At 45.5% G+C, this 21,609-nt stretch overlaps 1 protein-coding gene across 4 annotated transcripts in view; it reads right to left on the reverse strand.

Annotated features, from left to right (window-relative positions):
• The window catches only part of MAMDC4 (MAM domain containing 4), a 117,115-nt gene extending 99,965 nt beyond the window's left edge, over positions 1 to 17,150 (reverse strand). The window contains exons 1-5 of one of the 4 annotated variants that reach the window (XM_040324482.1): positions 16,958 to 17,150; positions 15,904 to 15,999; positions 12,231 to 12,404; positions 10,292 to 10,417; positions 18 to 157 (exon numbers count right to left, since the gene is read on the reverse strand). In XM_040324482.1, coding sequence (XP_040180416.1) covers positions 18 to 157; positions 10,292 to 10,417; positions 12,231 to 12,404; positions 15,904 to 15,999; positions 16,958 to 17,006 — 585 coding nt within the window. In that variant the 5' untranslated portion in view covers positions 17,007 to 17,150. The remainder of the gene's footprint in view (positions 1 to 17; positions 158 to 10,291; positions 10,418 to 12,230; positions 12,405 to 15,903; positions 16,000 to 16,957) is intronic. The other 3 variants (XM_040324481.1, XM_040324480.1, XM_040324478.1) reach the window with 3 other exon arrangements.
• Between the last annotated feature and the right edge of the window lie 4,459 nt (positions 17,151 to 21,609).

Here is a 21,609-nt window from a genome sequence, read left to right on the forward strand (position 1 = left end):
AACATGTTACAACAGACCTGGAAGTCCCCAGAGATCCTGCCAGTGTAGAAAACTGCTCGTCTCCAGGACAACACACTGCTCCGCGAGCTATTCCATAAGGTGAAGGCCTGAGTGCGGTCTATCAGCTGCATAGAGAGGCTTCCATTCACCTCAGAACCTGACAAAAAGCAAAGGGAAGGGTTTCACCATAAATAGATCTTTATCACTCAATACATTAAATATGAAAGTTCTCTTCGTCAGGTAATCAAAATTGAGCAACCAATTATTTACTGTTTTTTCCAAATTGTCTGAAAATCCTGGCCCTGCCCTTTCTATTTTCCAAAGAGAAAAGGAAAAGGAGATAACTAATGCTGACCCCACATACAGCAGACTTTAGTCAATTTCAACACAACCAAATGCATCAAGGCAGCCTACCGTCAGCACTTTAGATCTTTTCAAGGTGTTTATAAAAACTGTTGGAGGTAGTCATGTTTGATCGTTTTTGCAAAAGCTGTAAAAACTGATTAAAGATTGTTGAAATTGTCAAGCGTGGCCAGCATAACGTGTTAAAAAAAAGATACATCAGGCAACAGTGCAGCCAAATGTTTAATATTCCCAATCAAGCATCTACCCTCTATGACCAGCCTCAAGAGCAAAGCTGGCCATAGATAGGCAGCTGGACACCAGGGGTGGACTGACCATTCGAGCACACAGGCACTGCCCGAGGGCCCCATGCCACTAGGGGGGCCCCCATTAGGGTTGCCAGCCTCAGTAAAACCAGGGATAGTATGTAAAAATCTGTGTTATTTTACATCTGTCCCTGAAATATCCCTTACCGACATCCTTTTGGTCTAAAAATCCCAAGATTATATCTGTCCTGTCTGCCTGAAGTGGCAGTTTCAGCCACATGAAAACAAGGCCAATTTTTTTTTAAAGCAAAAGATAAATAATTTTTTATCTTTTGATTTTAAGGGGTAGAGGAGGAGATTTGGGGTCTTTTAAACTTCAGATCTCTCCATAAAGAGGACCTGTCATGCTGTATTGTCATCGCAAGGGACGTTTACATTTTTCTGAAAGGGACAGTGTAAAAATTGTAAACAGTGCAGTATCCAATTACAGGCCAATATCCCTCCTAAACGTGGACCTCAAGTGGTTCGCTAAAACCATAGCTAACAGGCTACTGCCTTACTTGCCCAATATGGTGGCTTTGGATCAGGCAGGCTTCGTCCCCGGGAGGGAGGCCCGGGATAACACCCTCACAGCGATAAACGTACACCACTGGCTTACATCCAACAAGTCCCCTGGGTTTTTCTTATCCCTCGACGCGGAGAAGGCGTTCGACAGGGTGGCATGGGATTTTATGCAGGCAACGCTGCAGTCCGTGAATCTCCCGCCGACCATGCTGAGCTTTATCTCGGCACTTTACGCGGACCCCACGGCGAGAGTACGAGTGAACAACCACCTGTCGGACGCCTTCTCCATCGCAAATGGGACGCGTCAGGGGTGCCCCCTTTCCCCCCTACTGTTCATTCTCACGTTAGAACCCCTATTACAGCGCCTTAGAGCTAACCCCACAATTAAAGGAATCCAGATTGACAAGAGGACCTATAAAATTGCCGCCTTCGCGGATGATATTCTCCTATTTCTCAGAGACCCCCTAACAACCATCCCCAACCTGATGAAAGACTTTGAGGATTTCAAAGTACTGACCAACCTCCAAATCAACTTTTCAAAATCATCGGCCCTAAATGTAACTCTGCCTACGACTCTCTACGACCAGTGCAAATTAAACTTCCCGTTCAAATGGTCCGCCCGCGCCATCACATATTTGGGGATCCAACTCCCTTCCTCTCTAACAGACCTATACCCACTTAACTACACCCCACTGCTCCAAAACATATTGAAAGACTTGAAAGAATGGTCCCCAAAACCTTTATCGTGGTTCGGTAGGGTAGCAGTGGTCAAGATGAACATACTCCCCCGGGTTCTATACACTATGCAAGCCATACCCATCAGGCTCCCCCCGGCCTTCTACTCATCCTACAAATCGGCATGCACGAGGTTTGTGTGGCAGGACACCCGCCCCCGTTTAAGCTATGCGAGACTCACGGTCCCTAAATTACAGGGAGGCCTGGGGTTGCCCGACTTACACAAGTACAACCTAGCCTGTGGGCTGTCCAGGATCGTAGACTGGACAACAAACGGGATGAGAAAGAACTGGGTTGACCTAGAGCAATCATTCTCCTCTCTGCCCCTAACACACCTGCCATGGATCGTAAAGGGCAACGCCCTACAAGATTGGGGCGACCACCCCCTCATACGCCCCTCCCTACTGGCCTTCCGGACGGCCTGCGCTAAATACAAAATAGCAGACCGGACCGGTCCCATGACCCCCCTGCGACTGAATCCCAATTTCCCGCCGGGAATGAACCCTACCTTCTTAGCTGACGGCTGGCCCCACAAAACGGTAAGGGCAGGTCAATTTTATGCCGCAGACCGTCTTTTGCTGCAAACAGAACTAGCGACCAAAATGAGTAAGAGTGAGTTCCCTTTCTGGACTTACCTCCAGATTAGGCACTTCCTAGACAAAAAAGAGCCCGGTGTACAATGGTCCAGACCCTACACCCCCTTCGAAAACCTGTGCAACTCTACAGCGCCAATGAGACATCTAATCTCCACGACATACGGACTACTGTTCTCCTCACAATCTCCGAAACTTCACTGGGCCAACCAGCAGTGGGAAAACGACCTCTCGCTGGAACTATCAGACAGGGAGTGGGAACACATATATAGACTCGCCCACAAGGGGTCGATTAACGTCCAGACACAGGAGAACGCCTACAAACTCCTCTCCAGATGGTACAAAACCCCACTCAAGCTACACAGAATTAACCCGGCACTCCCTAAAGTGTGCTGGAGATGCCATCTGGAGACGGGCTCCTTCCTCCACATATGGTGGACGTGCCCCAAACTCCAACCCTACTGGACTAAGGTCCATAAATACATAACACATGTCACCACCGATACTCTAGAATTCGCGCCTGCCCAGTTCCTTCTCCATCATGCCAAATCGCGCCCGAGGAAATACAGCCGCTCCTTGGCCATGCACATGGTAAACGCCGCGCGGATGTGCATCCCACTTTTCTGGCTCTCCCCAAAACCCCCCTCTATATCCGATTGGTTTCAACGCCTCCAAAAGATAATGGAGATGGAGGAACTGATCCACCAGAGCAACGACACGCCGGCAAAGTTCAACGAGACTTGGGCCTGCTGGCGGCACTTTACCCTGTCGGATGATTACAAAGCCATCATCTCAGGAAACCAACGCACAATGCCCTCTCAACCTCATACGTCGATGAGCTGTGGCGGCTCGACCCCCCCCGACCCTCCCCCCTAACCCTCGAACCCTTAAGCAGGAACCAGGTCTGCCCACCAGACACACCTCAGGTATTACCACACCCGGGGATACACCTGGGAAGTTAAGGGCTAACAGCTGCCCGACAGTTTCGCTACTTGCGTCAGCTGCCTAATGTTAGAAATACAGCCCACTGGCATCCGCTCTGTCCACTAAGCTTATGGTCATGTTACGCCCAAGTATACTCTAATGACTTGCTTATGTTGCATATGTGGAAGCGGCTGCGCCCGCAAGAATATTGTTTGTTTGAATGTTACATTGTTCTTGTAACCGCACTTATCCTGTATGATGGACGAAAATAAAAAATTTTTATTAAAAAAAAAAAAAAATGTAAACAGTAATAAAAAAAATGTTTAAAATAAAAACATTTTTAAAGTGCCCCCATCCCTGTGTGCTTGTACGCAGTGGTGAATGCGTAGGCTACGCCCACAAATGTAAACGGTCTTCGCACCACACATGTAAGGTACGTCTGAGCGACAGCAATAATTCTAGCACTAGGCCTCCTCTAACTCTAAACTGGTAACCTGTAGAGACTTTTAAATCATAGTCTATGGAGATTTTTAAGTACCATAGTTTAGCGACATTCCAAGAGCACATGCAATTTTTAAACATGACATGTTAGGTATCTATTTACTTGGTATAACATCATGTTTTATATTATACAACAAAATTGGGGTATATATATTGTTTTTTTATTTTTTATTATTCATTGTATTCAGTGTATTTTTCCCCAAAAAATTGCATTTGAAAAACTGCTGCGCAAAAATAGTGTGACATAAAATATTGCAATGGCCGCCATTTTATTCTCTAGGGTCTTTGCTAAAACAAATATGTTTATGTTTAGGGGTTCTAAGTAATTTTCTAGCAAAAAATACAGATTTTTACTTGTAAAAAACAAATATCAGAAATAGGCCTGGTCAGCAAGTGGAATTATAGAAGTCCATAAAGCAGTGTTGTGTTTCACTATGTGTGTGGATGGCCGATGCGCTAACTAACAGGTGTCAAACTAGTGGCCCTCCAGATGTTGCGGAACTACAAGTCCCATGAGGCATTGCAAGACTGGCAGTTACAAACATGACTCTCACAGGCAGAGGCATGATGGGACTTGTAGTTCCGTAACAGCTGGAGGGCCGCCAGTTTGACACCTGTTAGGGCATCGGCCATCCATGGCACATCTTACACACATAGTGAAACACAACACTGCTTTATGGACTTCTATAATTCCACTTGCTGACATAGACAAAATATAGCCAAAAGCACTTGGCTTAATGTTTCTCACATGAGATTGTCCTCCATAAAAAAAGAATTACTGGTACATTGCCTTTAATTAAATCTGCTTGGAGATGTTTAAGAACAAGACGTTTTTATTGATAACAGCCACAAGGGCAGAAATTTGGCTTTCAGTGCATGCAGACAAAACCCACTTGCTGGTCATAAGATCAATGGTAAGCAATGTACTTGTTGATAATAATATGTTGATAATAATATGCCTAATATAGTGCATGGAGCCTTCAACCATATCCCCCAGTGACAGGGAGTCTGCATGCACTGAAAGACACATTTTTGGCCTTGTGGCTGTTATCAATAAAAACTTCTTGTTCTTATACATCTCCAACCAGGTTTAATTTATTGCAATGTAATAATTTTTTATGGAGGACAATATCATGTGAAAAACACTAAGCCAAGTGCAGCAAGTCCCAAGAACTTTTGGATTAATTTTGGCGCTATGGATTCCTGACCTCACCATCCATGGGCTTTCGGTGCCACCAACTGCCACTGCCACTCGGATTTCAGCCCTTACCCTGCGGTCTTCTGAGTCCCGAGCATACAGGCTGCATTGGCCGGAGTCAGAGCGTCAGTGGAGCTCCAGGCCCCACCCCCTCCCTGCTGGCTGGAGAATATATGTACAGCACAGTGCCTGCCTCCTGTGTACCTCTGCAAGCTCCAGTTTGGACTAAGAACTCTCTCCTCTCTCCCCATGTGAAACAAGAGAAGAGAGAGTTGCATGCTCCTCCATACCCAGATGTACCTGTATTTTTCTTCACACTTGGTGGCTGCATTAAGTTTTGCAGGAGCGAAGGGAAAGTATGTGCTAGTGGAGAGGCCATCATTGCATGGGCAAAGCTCAGAATTGGTCTAAGGCCTCGTACACACGATAGGTTAACCAGAGGACAACGGTCTGATGACCGGTTTTCATCGGTCAAAACCGATCGTGTGTGGGCCCCATAGGTTATTTATACATAGGTTAAAAAAAAGCCAACTTACTTTAAATTTAAACGATGGATTCCTAACCGATAGGTCAAAACCGATCGTTAGTAGGCACATCCATCGGTTAAAAATCCATGCATGCTCAGAATCAGGTCGACGAATGCTTGGAAGCATTGAACTTCGTTTTTTTCAGCACGTCGTTGTGTTTTACGTCACCGCGTTCTGACACGATCGTTTTTTTAACCGGTGGTGTGTAGGCGCGACAGACCATCAGTCAGCTTCATCGGTCCTTCAGACCGTTCTCATCGGATGGACTGATCGTGTGAACGAGGCTTAAAGGAGTTCTCTGACCTAAAACTTTTAACCCCCGCTGTGCCCGGGCTGTAAAAATATAGAAAATAAACTGTCACTTACCTGCCTACGATCCCCCGTTGTTCCGATATCGCTGTCCCGTTCTCCGGTCCCGGGCCCCTTCCGCTTCCTGTGTGTCGGTGACTCATAGTGCGCTCAGCCTATCAGCGGCCGCAGCAATGTCCCGTCACGGCCGCTGATAGGCTGAGCGCACTATGAGTCACCGACACACAGGAAGCGGAAGAGACCGGGACCGGAGAACGGGACGGCGATATCGGAACAACGGGGGATCGTAGGCAGGTAAGGGACAGTTTATTTTCTATATTTTTACAGCCCGGGCACAGCGGGGGTTAAAAGTTTTAGGTCAGAGAACTCCTTTAAGAGTTAAAATTACTAAAGCTGTTTGTTTCAGTATTTGCTTGACTAATGATTAAAAGACTGCCAGCAATAAGTAATAAGTAAGCAATAAGTAATATATTACACATTCATCACTTTCCCCATCATGAAAATATCTCTTAAGGAAGAATTATGGGGCAGAACAGAGTTCAGTATTAAACCAATCAGTGGCGTCACTAGGTGGGTGCAGACCGCACCTGGATGACAATCGTCGGCAGGGGCACCACCACTGCACCAGTGACACTGATCCGCATCTCTCACTGTCTAGCCGAGTTGTTTCAGCTGTCTCACATAGCAGAGTGGACCGAAGCTGCCTCCCCCTCCCCAGCTGTTTACATCTACACAGACCGGAGGAGGGACACCCACGCTGAGTTATGGTCTGTGCCAAGCTTATTGTATTGTAGAAGGACACGGGGGGAGGGTAAGTTAGAAAAGATGGAGGCGTGATTGTGGGGTGGTTAAGAGGATATGTGTTGGGGGGTACTTTGGGAGGGTAAAGAACCTTTGCTAGAAGTGGGGGTTGGATTTAAAACCTCCCAAAGTGCCCCCCAGCACATATCTGAACCTCACATCCCTACCTGCACAAGTCCTCTCCTCTGCCAAAATGCCCCCCTAGGACATAATTGTCCCCCACCACCACCCTACTAGTACAACTGTAGAGAGGTGTGTGTACTGAGAGAGGGGGGGGTCTGTACTTAGTGGAGGGGGGTCTGGACTGAGGAACGGGGGTCTATACTTAGTGGAGAGGGGTGTGTGTACTGAGGGGGGGGGGGGTCTGTACTTAGTGGAGGGAGTGGTCTGGACTGAGGGACAGGGTCAATACTTAGTGGAGAAGGGGGTCTATAATTAGTGGAGAGGAGGGATCTAAATTGAGGGAGGCGGGTGTATACTGTGGGAGTGGTGTCTGTACTGAGGGAGGGGGTCTGTACTTAGTGGAGAGGGGGCCTGGACTGAGGGAGGCAGGTGTATACTGTGGGAGGGGGTCTGTACTTAGTGGAGAAGGGGGGTCTATAATTAGTGGAGAGGGGTGTCTGGAGTGAGGGAGGTAGGTGTATACAAAGGGAGGGGGTCTGCACTGAGGGAGGGGGTCTGTACTTAGTGGAAGGGGGGGTGGGGGTGTCTGGACTGAGGGAGGCAGGTGTATACTGTGGGATGGGGGTCTGCACTGAGGGAGGGGGTCTGTACTTAGCGGAGGGGGGGGTCCGTACCTGGTGGAGGGGGTGTGTGACACCAGGTTTTACCACACCAGGTGACACCAACCCATGTGACGCCACTGAAACAAATCGGGTTTTGTTTTTGGATGCACAGACAGGCAGAAAGTTCATTCACCCACTTTCAGATCCTGTGTGACAACAAAAAAGGTTTCCACGTGCATCCCGCACTACACTAGTAATACAAGTGTAATTATGAGCACAGGTAATGTCATCAGCTTTTTGGGTTTCTATGTGCTAATTAGATTGGAAGAAATACCATTTAATGTCCAGGTGATTTCTAGTTCATTCACATCCTTTTCTATCTCAAGCCCTGGTGAGGGTACATTTTTGGACCCCAAAATTGGATACTCTTTGGATCGTCCCTCTGGATTTTATTGGAATAAAGTTGTATCCGGACCTTTTAGCAGTTGTGTGGCGCTTCTATGTACATTTTAGATGTTTACTACTGTCAGAGTCCCTATCTAGAAGATTCATCCTTAACCACTTGCCGACCTCCTCATCCAGATATACGTCAGCAGAATGGCACCCGTACGTCCTCTGCTTGATGTGGGTGGGGGGTCCGATCGGGACCCCCCCCCCCCCCCCCCGCTACATGCGGCGGTCGGTAAGCCTCGGGGAGCGATCCGGGATGAGGGGGCGGCTATTCGTTTATAGCCGCCCCGTCGCGATCGCTCCCCGGAGCTGAAGAACGGGGAGAGCCGTGTGTAACCACGGCTTCCCCGTGCTTCACTATGGCGGCGCATCGATCGAGTGATCCCTTTTATAGGGAGACTCGATCGATGATGTCAATCCTACAGCCACAGCCCCCTACAGTAGTAAACACACATTAAGTGAACACTGAATGTTATAATGTTACGCCCCCTGTGGTTAACTCCCAAACTGTAACTGTCATTTTCACAATAAAGAATGCAATTTAAATGCATTTTTTGCTGTGAAAATGACAATGGTCCCAAAAATGTGTCAAAATTGTCCGAAGTGTCCGCCATAATGTTGCAGTCACGAAAAAAATCGCTGATCGCCGCCATTAGTAGTAAAAAAAAAAAAAAAAAAAAAAAATGCAATAAAACTATCCCCTATTTTGTAAACGCTATAAATTTTGCGCAAACCAACCGATAAACGATTATTGTGATTTTTTTTACCAAAAATAGGTAGACGAATACGTATCGGCCTAAACTGAGGGAAAAAACATTTTTTATATATGTTTTTGGGGGATATTTATTATAGCAAAAAGTAAAAAATATTGAATTTTTTTCAAAATTGTCGCTCTATTTTTGTTTATAGCGCAAAAAATAAAAACCGCAGAGGTGATCAAATACCACCAAAGGAAAGCTCTATTTGTGGGGAAAAAAGGACGCCAATTTTGTTTGGAAGGCACGTCGCACGACTGCGCAATTGTCTGTTAAAGCGACGCAGTCCCGAACTGTAAAAACCCCTTGGGTCTTTAGGCAGCATATTGGTCCGGGGCTTAAGTGGTTAATATCAGTTTAATACAGGGACAACAAGTGAGGGAAAGTTTTATGTCTGAAAAGGAGCAGATAGCATTTCCAATGGAGGCAGCGGTTCTGCTGACAACTGTCAAACTGGGATTTTTCTCCCAATTTGAAAACATTTCTAATGGCTTCCTGCCATGTCGCTAGGAAAGGAAGCAATGAGGGCAAAGAATGCAAGAAGAACCTTACAAAAAGGTCTAACCCTCCTTCTCTCTATCCAAAACTAAAAACTTTTGATTGGAGTTCTACTTTAACCGGTTGCAGACTGCCCCACGTACATTTACCGTGGGGCGGCGGCTCCTCTGTGCAGAATCATATACAGGTACTTGATTCTGCACTTCCGGGTCTGCGATGCGCATGAGCGCCGCCAGCGGCCCGCTCCCGCTGTGATTGGACACAACAGGGGACCCGATGTCCGTTGGGACCTGAGAATTGTAAACAAGGCATATCATCGTTCTGGTAGTAAGGAAGACAGAGATCCTGTCTTTCTGCTAAACAGGAACACGGATCTCTGTCTTCCCACAGTTAAAGCATCCCCCACATAGTTAGCAAGCACTCCCTAGGAGCACATTTAACCCTTTGATCCACCCTGTTAACACCTTCCCTGCCAGTCTCATCAGTACAGTGACAGTTCATATTTTTTAGCACTGATCACTGTATTGGCATCATTGGTCCCCAAAAGTGTCACTTAGTGTCCGATTTGTCCGCTGCAATGTCGCAGTCCCACTAAAAGTCGCTAATCACTGCCATTACTAGAAAAAAATAAATCCATAAATGTATCCCATAGTTTGTAGATGCTATAACTTTTGCGCAAACCAATCAATATACACTTATTGGGATTTTTGTTACCAAAAATATGTAGTAGAATACATATTGGCCTAAACTGATGAAGAAATTGAATTTGTTATATTTTTTTATTGGATGTGTTTTATAGCAGAAAGTGAAACATAAAAGTATTTTTTTTTTTTAAATTGTGTTTTTTTTTTTGTTTATAGCGCAAAAGATAAAAACCGCAGAGCTGATCAAATACCACCAAAAGAAAGCTCTATTTGTGGGGAAAAAGGGGCATACATTTTATTTGGGTACAGCGCTGCACGACCACGCAATTGCCAGTTAAAGTAACGCAGTGCCGTTTCGCAAAAAATTGCCTGGTCATGAAGGGGGTAAATCTAATCTAATATTATGTTGAATTACTGCCTACTTGTATACATTCCGATTATTGCATCTCTCCTTCTTACCTGCAGACGACATGTGGTAGTGAATGTGGATCTCACATGTGGAAGCTGCCTCTCTCAGAACAGGGGATTGGAGGCGTGCTGATGCTGCATGTTTTCCGCTGAAACCTTCAGCTGCCATGAACCAGCCTGTGTGGAGGAAAGAAGGAAGGGTCATGTTAGGAATTTTTGCTGGCTGCCAGCAAAAAAGAGCCACGCTGACTCCATACACCAAGCCTGAGGCCCAGTGACTACCCAAGAATTCTGGCTGATAGTAGACAAATGTTTAATTCAATTCAAAACTATTGTCATTCGGAGATTTGGATACATCCGAATCTCCAAATGACAATAGTTTTGAATTTAGTTGAAATTTAATCCAATTCAATTTCTAAATAATAAATCATTCTAATTCGGATCGGTCCGAATAAAAGATTCAACCGATTCAAATTCTGTGTGAGGATTAGCTGGTTGTTAAGTAGCGGGCCAGGAAGCCGACTGCCCTGTCCTTAACAACTGATGACTCATCAGCTGTCAGTGCTTTCCTGCTGACAGCTGAATGTAAACAGAATTGCCAGCAAATAAAAATTCTGAAAGAAAAACAGCCTACTAAAAATGGCAGCAGCAAGCCTTTAAATGGAACTTAAAGTGGTTGTAAATCCCATTCATGAAATCTGACCTACATATATTTGCAGTGTTTACATATCTCTCTCAGGAGCTCTTCAGTCAGACATCAGCTGTTGCATACGTGTTGCGATTTAGTAGAAAGAGATTGAAAGGCAACAAGCATTTTCGGAAGGAGGATGGCAATGGCAGCTCATCTGTGTATCTCAGTCCAATTTAAAAATAAATAAATCCACTAAGCTTCGGGTGGAGGTGCTGGATTCCCCACTACAGAGCTGCTGAAGAAGCTATAGTGCAGGCACAAAGCCACATAACTGAACAGAGGGTAAACATGGAAAAGTCAGCTGCATTATGTAGCTCTGCCACACGGTGGGGCAGCAAGATGGTGGTGATTGGGGAGAGAATGGCGCTAGTCCAGTTTGCACAATGCCCTTACCTGTGTGACTACACCGCAGGTTTTGTACGTTGTTTCTAGTAGTCGATTTTCACTGTGCACTATTCATTTTTTTTGTTCAGAGACCCACTGGCAGCCATTTTGTTGGCTCTTAAAGCAGTGTTCCAGCTGAAAAATAGGATTTTTTTGTACTCACCGTAAAATCCTTTTCTCTGTCATCCATGGACGGACACAGCTCCTTAAATCTTGACTTGTGGGTTATGTTCCTGTTCGATAGGAGAGGAGTCATCTCCTATAGAACAGGAACATAAATCTTGACTTGTGGGTTATGTTCCTGTTCATAGGAGATGAGTCCTCCTCTCTTATAAACAGGAACATAACCCACAAGTCAAGATTTAAGCAGCTTTGTCCGTCCATGGACAAAAAGATTTATTTTTTTCGTTTTTAAAGTCAGCAGCTACAAACACTGCAGCTGCTGACTTTTAATAAGCACACTTACCTGTCCAGGGTGCCCGCGATGTCGGGCCCCGGCGCCGCCATTCGTACTAAGGGAAACAGGCAGTGGAGCCTTGCAGGTTTGTGAATGGCCGGCTGTCTTCTGTGACACACACAGATACCAGAAGACAGCGCGTCCGATTCCCCAGAAGACAACACGAGGGGGAGAAGAATGAAGACTACTGCGGAATAGGAAGTGGCAGATTAGGACGACCTGCCTAGCAACAGACATTTCTAGTAAGTATAAAAAAAATTATTATTTTTTTTAGGGTGGACCTCCGCTTTAATACTTTCTAATAAACACGTAACACAATATATCTACCAACTGGCACCCAATAGCATTACAGCAAAATGTATGAAGAAGTCTTCTAGATTTTTCCAGAAAATGTTCTGAACATGTTATTGAGGTCAAAACTGTCATCTGGGGAGATAAATATGAATGACTGGAGTTACCCCATCTTTGTCGCAGTGTATGATCACCGTGATGTCTGGAGCCCCACATGGAGGAACTTCGTCTGTCTCTCACCCATCGGTAGCTAGACGTGCTGATGTCCTTCCAGCCACAGTCGTCATTCTCGAAATCACAGCTGAATGGAATGCCCCATACTGGCGAATCTCGATGGTAACCTGGGGGTAGAGTAATCATGTGTTTCTAAACTCCCTGATGTGCACCGGTAATATACAATCAGATATCACATCTCTATACATAACAAGGGAAATAATACTGCACCTTTAAGGACTGGACCAACCAAAACAGATACCAGTTTTTGGCAGATACTGGAGAGTTAAAGGGGTTGTAAAGGTTCCTTTATTTTCTAAAATGGTTCCTTCAAGCTAGTACATTGTTGGTTCACTTACCTTTTCCTTCGATTTCCCTTCTAAATGTTTTTTTTCTTTGTCTGAATTTCTCACTTCCTGTTCCTCCTCAGTAAGCTTGCCCCCATCATCCGAGCCATTCTGGCTGGGGGTTAGTCAGCGTCTCCCCGCAGGGATGTAGTCCCAAGGGAGGGGGCGAGCACACTGACTAACCCCCAGCCAGAACGGCTCGGGTGATGGGGGCAAGCTTACTGAGGAGGAACAGGAAGTGAGAAATTCAGACAAAGAAAAAAAACATTTAGAAGGGAAATCGAAGGAAAAGGTAAGTGAACCAACAATGCACTAGCTTAAAGGAACCTATTTAGAAAATAAAAAACAAAACCTTTACAGCCCCTTTAAGCCTCCTGGTAGTTCTTTATATATCTTGGGGGACTCTATTGGTGAGATCTCTGCCCTGAGTTCCCAGCTCTGCATCTGCAGTGCCCATTGTGAGGTACTCTGTCCTCTTCCTGTTCACTTTACTTCTTCACACTGTGTGTGTCTCCATTGGGGAGATTTTTATCTAAATGCCAGTGCAAGTGACAGGATATCACAAAAACAATAGATATGGGGAAATCCCAGCAAAAACCTTTACAGAGAAGCCAGTTCTTTAGGCATGAGACGATTAGTCTTCAACATATAGGGGGCAGCTATGTAAGCAAGGGGTCACATGTAGAACTCAAGTCAAAAAAATTAAGAGAGAGAATAGAAGAATCACTATCAGTTTTTTACAGTTGTATCCTTAGTGCAGAGATGTACCTTCTCTTTCTATCCCAGAGGCATGACAGGACTATAAGAAAAGATCCTAGATTTTTGACAGTTGTTCCCTGAACAGGTGCCCCCATCAGAACACACTCCATCTACTCCTTAGCTGGTAACCACTATAAAATGTTGGATTTCCATTACTTACTGTCCTACTGACAATAGAGAGGGTGAATCTCCCCAATAGTAAACTATAGTAAGCTAACCCTTCCCTGTATCTTTCAAAACAAAAATCATTTTGCTTGGAGTTCTAATTTAGGGGACTAGGTTAAGCTGGCCATACATGTTTTTTTTTTTTTTTTTTGTTCAGGAGGATAGAGGAATCCTCCCTGCCAGGACATTGTATCCTGACAGTGGCACTGGCTGCAGCTGCTGATCAATAGACTATTTTCCAACAAGGCCCCTAAAGGATGAGTTCACCTTTTGTAAAATAAATAAATCACCAGAGGATTTCAAAAATCTGTATTTATTATAGCAGCATGTAAAAGCTGATCGTGGGTGCAATGTCAGTTTTCTGAAGACACCCAGTCTAGCTGTCTTCCAGTACCGGCAGACAGTTACTGAATTGCAGGAAAACCCAATGAACTACGAGAGCGCTCATCAACACCCTTGTAGTTCATTGAGAACTACAAGCCATCAGCCATTGTGGATGATGGGACTTGTAGTCTTTGTGCACAACGGCCTCAGTTTTAAAAATTGTGAAAGTGGGTGCTGGGAGAGGATACCCTGCCTGCTGTACAGTGGGGGATCAGGGGTTCAATGTATGGCCAAATTTAGGGTTACAGAGAGGGTTATTTTTAGGAGGCGTTAGGATGGGGCATTGCCCATTAGGACAGTTAAGACACCCTTTAAAATTATGCACAATTTTGGGCTAATAGTTTTACACATAGCAGCGACAGCCACACACGCAAGACACCCGCCATTAGAGATGTTTATTTCTTGCAAAGCAAATACACTTTTGCACACTGGTACGGACTAATATTCCAGCACTCATTTTCTCCGCTATGTTGCCAATGTGACCCCAGTGCTGACACAGAGGGGTGAGGGGTCAAACAAGGATGCTGTCCACTTGACAGATGTCCTCCTTATCAACTGATGGCATCAGTAGTTGTTAGGGTGCTGGCGGTTGGCCTAAATGGTGTCCAAGTTTGTAATTTTGCACAATGAAAACCTATGGCTTTGTTGTGTAACAAAAAGGCAGGCTCGATCCACTCACTGGCTTACACACAATTTTTGGGTAATATGGGGCAATTTTTTGACAATTTGTCAAGATGCCCCTGAAGAGCGTAGAAGGCACCCTGGTTGAAAAAGACTGCATTAGGAGATCTGAAGTAAAATATACTAGAACAGATCTTCCAGTGGTAAAAACTAGTGTATTACCCGAGAGGTTGTAACTAGGGTTGTCCCAATACCGATACTAGTATCGGTATCAGTACCGATGCCGAGCATTTTCGGGGAAAAATGCCCTGATGCTTCACCCGATACATGGGCAGTCATGGATGATCGGTGCGGCAGGGGGAGTTACAAGCACCGATCTGCCTGTATAGATTTCAATAAAGCCTGACAACTTCTCCCCGGACCCCGCCTTTTCAGCTGCTTTAGTGAAATCTATACAGCGGTGATCGGTGCTTGTAACTCCCCCCAAAGCCACACCAATCAACGCTGACTGTCCCTGTATCCTCCTCCAGTCCCCCCTCCATGCTGCTGCTCTCCCCCTCCGCTGCTCTCCCCCTCCACACTCAGTGTCCCCCGCCGTTCTGTTTCTCTCCCCATCCACGTCCCCCTCCGTTCTGCTGTTCTCCTGCTCCGCGTCCCCCTCCGTTCTGCTACTCTCCTTCTCCACGCTCCGTGTCCCCTCTCCGTTCTGCTGCTTGCCCCCCTCTGCTCTCCGTGTCCCCCTCCGTTCTGCTGCTCTCCCCCTCCGCGCTCCATTTCCCCCTCCGTTCTGCTGCTCTCCCCCTCCGTGTCCCCCCTCTGTTCTGCTGCTGTCCCTCTCCGCACTCCGTGTCCCCCTCCATGTCCTCCTCCACCCCTCTGTCCTCGATCTGTCAGGATGGAGAGCAGAGGTAAACCCGGCTCCTTCCATTTCCAAATGAACAGAGTCAGCGATCACCTGTGTTCATGATCAACCTGTGTTTACGATGCTTCAGTTTATGAATGGAGAGGAGCCTCTGTCTCCTGTCTGTTCATTTTCAGTGCAGCTGAGGCTGCTGGGAAAGGGACTGGGAAATCCGTGTTCTTAGTCCCTTTCTCTGTCTTAAAGGGGAGATGTCAGAGGTCATAACATAGCAAAAAATAAAAATAGTAAAAAAAATAAAAAAAAATACTGCCACTGTCACAAGACATAAAAAAAAAAAAAGTATCAGGACTTGTAATTGGTCTTAAAAAGGTGGTATCGGGACGACCCTAGTTGTAACCTTTCCCCGCTGCTACCAAAACTAAAGAAAACATTATGGTTGGAGTTGAGTTTTCAAGCTGCCTTACATACAATTACATAGCCTATACTCACCACAGTTCCGCTCATCAGAACAATCCCAGCAATCACATATGAAGTTGCAAAGGCTGCTTTCATTGACTTCACACCTGGAAGAGGAGGCCGCAGTAGCTGTAGACAGTATACACCATCATTAGTATAGACAATAATAGTATATAAAATAAGACATTCTAAAAAAGTCTGTGGCATCAAAGACTGAAATAGTTTTTATTAAATTAAAAATATGGCCTGTATATTTATACCACATGTATAAGCAATATGTGCTTTATTTCTTAAGGGGCAAAAGACCAACAAATCAACATCTCTTAAGAAAGAACAGGGAGTCACATTGCAACTAAAACTACATAGAAGGTAAATCAAAGCAAACTGGGGTCCCATTTAGATCAGTGTCTGCCATGGAGGAGTTTACAGTCTAGTGCCCTCACCATTAGTAATGCTCAAAAGAGAAGCAATCTTCTTCACTGTATGAGTGGCAATGGCCCACTATCAGCTACACATTCAATCAAGCCTTGCATCCAGAGGATTAGAATACTGTACATGCACTGCACAACCACATATTGGCTGATGAGGCATGCTTAGACATATGGAGCCACAGAAGACTTCTGTTGGTTGTTCTTTCCATAATATGCAATCCCCACTCCACACTGAGACATAATAATTAAATTGTATGTATAGTCTGTTGTAATATTTTTTTCATTAAGGATAGAGAGGGGGATTAGAACCCCTGTCAACTTTATATGGATGTCTGCTTACCCACTAGGTAGATTATCCCCATTTGTCCTGGTGACCAGGACAGAAAGTAATGGGAAATTCCAAACTTTACAAGAAGAACAGAAATAAAGGGGACATTTTCCAGTGGGGACTTCTGTTCTTGTGACAACTAACAGGGGAATTTTCCTAATTTTGTAAACATTTCTTCTCACTTCCTGGTGCAAAGTGAAGGGAAACCTCTCCAATGGGACAGACAGAAAAGTAACTTTATCCTAAACTAAAAAAAGTTTTGGTTATACATATACTGCAACCTTCCCAAGCTCCAAAGGGCTCTACAAGTATACAAACTTTTACTCACCGAAGCTACACAGGGCCAGCAGGAGCAAGACGACTTGTGAGCATTTCATGATGAGCACCAGGCAGACAGAGCACTGCAGAGATTCAACTCTGGGATGGGAGAATGGACTTTCAACCCTAGTTAGCAGAATTCACAGCTCTGCAATGTGAGGAGTGCAATGCAATGGTGTGCTGTGTAAGGGACATGTGCCAGAGAACGGGTCACAGCAATCAAATTAAAACGCATCCTTCCCTGAAAAAAGTGAACATAGACAGTTCATTAAATGGAAGTGGATAATTTTTTTTTAGTTAAATGTTTACCTTAAAGCGGGGGTTCACCCTAAAAAAAAAATATGTTTTCTACCATGCCATGCAGCATACTAGCGTGAGCTACAGTATGCCTTTATTTTTATTTTTTGGGCTGTACTCACAGTTTAATCCGTTTCAGACTCCCTCGGGGAGTAGGCGTTCCTATCAAGAGGGGAACATGATTGACGGCCGGCTATGGCGCGTCACGCTTCCCGGAAATAGCCGAAATAGGACTTGGCTCTTCACGGCGCCTGCGCAGTCAGCTGCTAGTCTGTGCGCAGGCGCCGTATAGCGCCGTGAAGAGCCGAGACCTACTCCGGGCTATTTTCGGAAAGCGTGACGCGCCATAGCCGGCCGTCAATCAAGTTCCCTCTGCATAGGAACGCCCATTCCCCGCGGGGAGTCTGAAACTTAACTAAGGGATTAAAACTGTGAGTACGGAGCAAAAAAAATAAATAAAGGCATACTGTAGCTCACGCTAGTATGCTGCATGGCATGGTAGAAACTTGTTTTTTAGGGTGAACCACCGCTTTAATACAATCCTATAACAGGGCTCGTAATTTTAAGTCCTGGAGGTACTAGCCAGGGCCTTAAGAGTTACTCTTCCCCAGTTGCCTCACCCAACCCCTACCCTGCCCTGCCTCTAATTCTGACCCTAAACGCGCACTTGTAAATTATCTCATGAAATGACACTGTTAAAATGTTTTAGGCAAAATTAAGTTACAAAAATAATTAACAACAACTTTAACAATATTAACATAAAGCATATCAGTGCAGCCACATCAGTGTCCATCATTGCAGCTTACCAGTGCCCATTATTGCCGTCTCATCAGTGGCCATCAGCACTGCCTCATAAGTGCCCATTAGTGCAGCTTATTAGTGCCCATCAGTGAAGCATATCAGTGCTGCTTTATCAGTGCAGCCTCATAAGTGCCCATCAATGCAGCCTCATCAATGCAGCCTATTGATGCCCAAAATTGCAGCCTCATAAGTGTCCATTAATGCATCCTACCAGTGCCCATCACTGTAGCCTCATCAGTGCCAATCAATGCAGCCTATCAGTGCCCATAAGTGCAGCCTCATCAGTGCCCATAAATGCAGCAGGGATCACAGAGAGGAATCAGCAGGATTGGTGGCCTGACCACACAGACCGGGGATCAACTGCTGTAACAGCTTGAAAATGAAACGCCAGCCATTGTCAAAGTCCCGCCTCCTGGAACGGCACAGGATGAGTGTGCTGTCTATCATAAGAGCTGGTCCAGGAGGCAGGACTTTGTTTGACAGTGCCTGGACATTCATAGCCAAGCTGTGTCACAGCGGGAGATCCCTGCTCTGTGTGATCCGACTGGCTCTTCTCCTGACAGTTTCCTGGCTGATCACTTCTGGCAGAAGCGGTGCAGCCTATTTTACAAGGCATCAGAGCGGCCCAGGGGGTAGAGAAGCAATTGCCCTGTAAAAAAGGCTGCAGTAGTCCTGGCCTAGAGAACACCAGGTTTATTGTAGTATAATACCTTTGACAATTACAGAGGAACAATTACGGAGGAAAGAGGGACAGAGGGAGTCCTTCCAAATGATGGATAGTTGGGAACTATAATAATATACATAAATACAGTGTGAAATAGCCATTTTGAAAAATGTTCTGCAGGATCCAGACACACACACGGCATCATCCAGAGGAAAAGCAGCTCTTTGTTATAGTAGAGTTTGTTGTCTTCAAAAGGATTATGTTCTCGCACAGCCAACCAGCGATTGGCTACAGCTCCCAGGACCCGTCAAAGTAAATCAAGTCACGTATTAAGCATGAAATTTGGCGGAACATTTTTGCACGAGGAACAATCGTACGATTTCCATATAGTGTGTACACAACTTTCGACAGCCGACAAACTCCAAAATCTTTCTCGCACGTGAACAGAACTAACGATTTTCATATGAGAAAAATCAGATACAAAAGACGTGTATGAAACAAACAATATGATCTACCTACAATGTTCCTATGTCAACTAAAAATGCCTTTGTCTTTCAAGATTTTTTGTACAACGAGTCGCACCGTTGGGTTCGACCAGCTGTGAACAATTGAGAAAAACTGGAGGATCGCCAGTCCAATTTTCCCATAGTGTGTAGATGTAGACTACTTTACAAAGGCTTTTTTTTTATTATTTGTATACACTGAAAGCAATGCAAATGAAAACTTGCATATTTCAACTATAAGTGGTGTTTAACCACTTGCCGACCGCGCTATAGCAAAAATACTGCTACAGCGCGGTCGAGTTACTGTGACAGGACGTCCCTGGGACGTCCTCGTGCACTTCCGCGTTTGCGCGTCCCCTGGGGCGCGCTCGCGGAAGTGTCCGTGCTCGCCGGGTCTAGAAGACCCGGCGCATCACGGATCACGGTAAATTGCCGCGAATCGCGGCTGTTTACCACGTGATCGCTCCGTCAAATGACAGAGCGATCACTTGTAAACAAACCGGCGTCATTTGATGACGCCGGTTCCTCCCTCTCCTCTCTGTACCGTTCGGTACAGAGCGAGAGGAGAGGAGAGGAGAGGAGAGGAGGGGAGGGGGGGAGCGCGGGGTGTCAGCAGTGCTGTGGCTGGATCTGTGACAACTGCAGTCACAGATCCAGCCATCCCTCCCAGCTCAGCTATCCCTGCGCAATACTCTGCCATACCCCATACTCTGCAATACCCCATACTCTGCCATACCCCATACTCTGCCATACCCCATACTCTGCCATACCCCATACTCTGCCATACCCCGTTACTCTGCAATACCTCGTTACTCTGCAATACCTCGTTACTCTGCCATACCCCGATACTCTGCCATACCCCGATACTCTGCAATACCCCATACTCTGCAATACCTCGATACTCTGCAATACCCCGATACTCTGCAATACCCTGCGCAATACTCTGCAATACCCCAATACCCTGCGCGATACTCTGCAATACCCCCAATACTCCGCAATACCCCAATACTCTGCAATACCCCCAATACCCCAATACTCTGCAATACCCAAATACTCTGCAATACCCCCAATACTCTGCAATACCCCCAATACTCTGCAATACCCCCAATACTCCACAATACCCCAATACTCTGCAATACCCCCAATACCCCGCAATACCCCAATACTCCGCAATACCCCAATACTCCGCAATACCCCAATACTCCACAATACCCCAATACTCCGCAATACCCCAATACTCCGCATATATAATGTTTTGGGGTTCTATGTAATTTTCTAGCAAATAAATTGTGATTTTTCCATGTAGGAGAGAAATGTCAGAATTGGCCTGGGTGCTCCAGAACGCCTGATGGCGCTCCCTGCATGTTGGGCCTCTGTATGTGGCCACGCCGTGTAAAAGTTGCACACATGGGGTATCGCCATACTCGGGAGGAATAGCAGAATGTGTTTTGGGGTGTCATTCGTGGTATGCATATGCTGTGTGTGAGAAATAACCTGCGAATATGACAGAAACAAGTTTGTTTTTTGTTTTTTTTACAGAATTTTCGGTCGTTTTTCTTTTATAGCGCAAAAAATAAAAAACCCAGAGGTGATCTAATACCACCAAAAGAAAGCTCTATTTGTGTAAAAAAAAGGACAAAAATTTCAAATGGGTACAATGTTGTATGACGGAGTAATTGTCATTCAAATTGTGAGAGCACCGAAAGCTGAAAATTGGTCTGGTCAGGAAGGGGGTTTAAGTGCCCAGTGGTCAAGAGGTTAAAGGGTGGAGTGTGTACTAGTTTTGCTGGGTAGGATTCCAAGGTGGCCCTTTTTAATGGCACTAGATATCCCTTGGCAATGATCCATTTGAATCTATGTGTGGGTAGACCAGACCTCAACAGCTTGTAGGCAGTTGTGAATCTTTTGTTTAGCTTTCCCTTAGAGAGGAAGCCACAGCAGCGTGTGGACTTTACACATTTTTCTTGTGGGATGCTGGACTCTGCGACACCCCTCCTGTGAGTAACAGGTATTTTGTCTCTTTATTCATGCCACATCTCTCTGAACTAGGCTGGATTGTTTGTAACTTGACCTGAGTGCTGCAACCTCCAAGGCAATGGCTAAAGTATGTACACTGATCAAAGTTATAAACGCAACACTTGTGTTTGCCCCTATTTATCATGTGCTGAACTTAAAGATCTACTACTTTTTCTATGTGAACTATGTGAAGGGCCTATTTCTCTCATATATTGTTCACAAATCTGTGTTAGTGATCACTTCTCCTTTGCCTCACAGGTGTGGCATATCATGATGCTGATTAGACAGCACGATTATTGCACAGGTGTGCCTTAGGCTGGCCACAATAAAAGACCACTCCAAAATCTGCAGTTTTACTGTATTGGGGGGGGGGGGGGGGGG

The sequence above is a fragment of the Rana temporaria genome, chromosome 9, assembly GCF_905171775.1.
Source record: "Rana temporaria chromosome 9, aRanTem1.1, whole genome shotgun sequence".
NCBI classification, from domain to species: domain Eukaryota; kingdom Metazoa; phylum Chordata; class Amphibia; order Anura; family Ranidae; genus Rana; species Rana temporaria.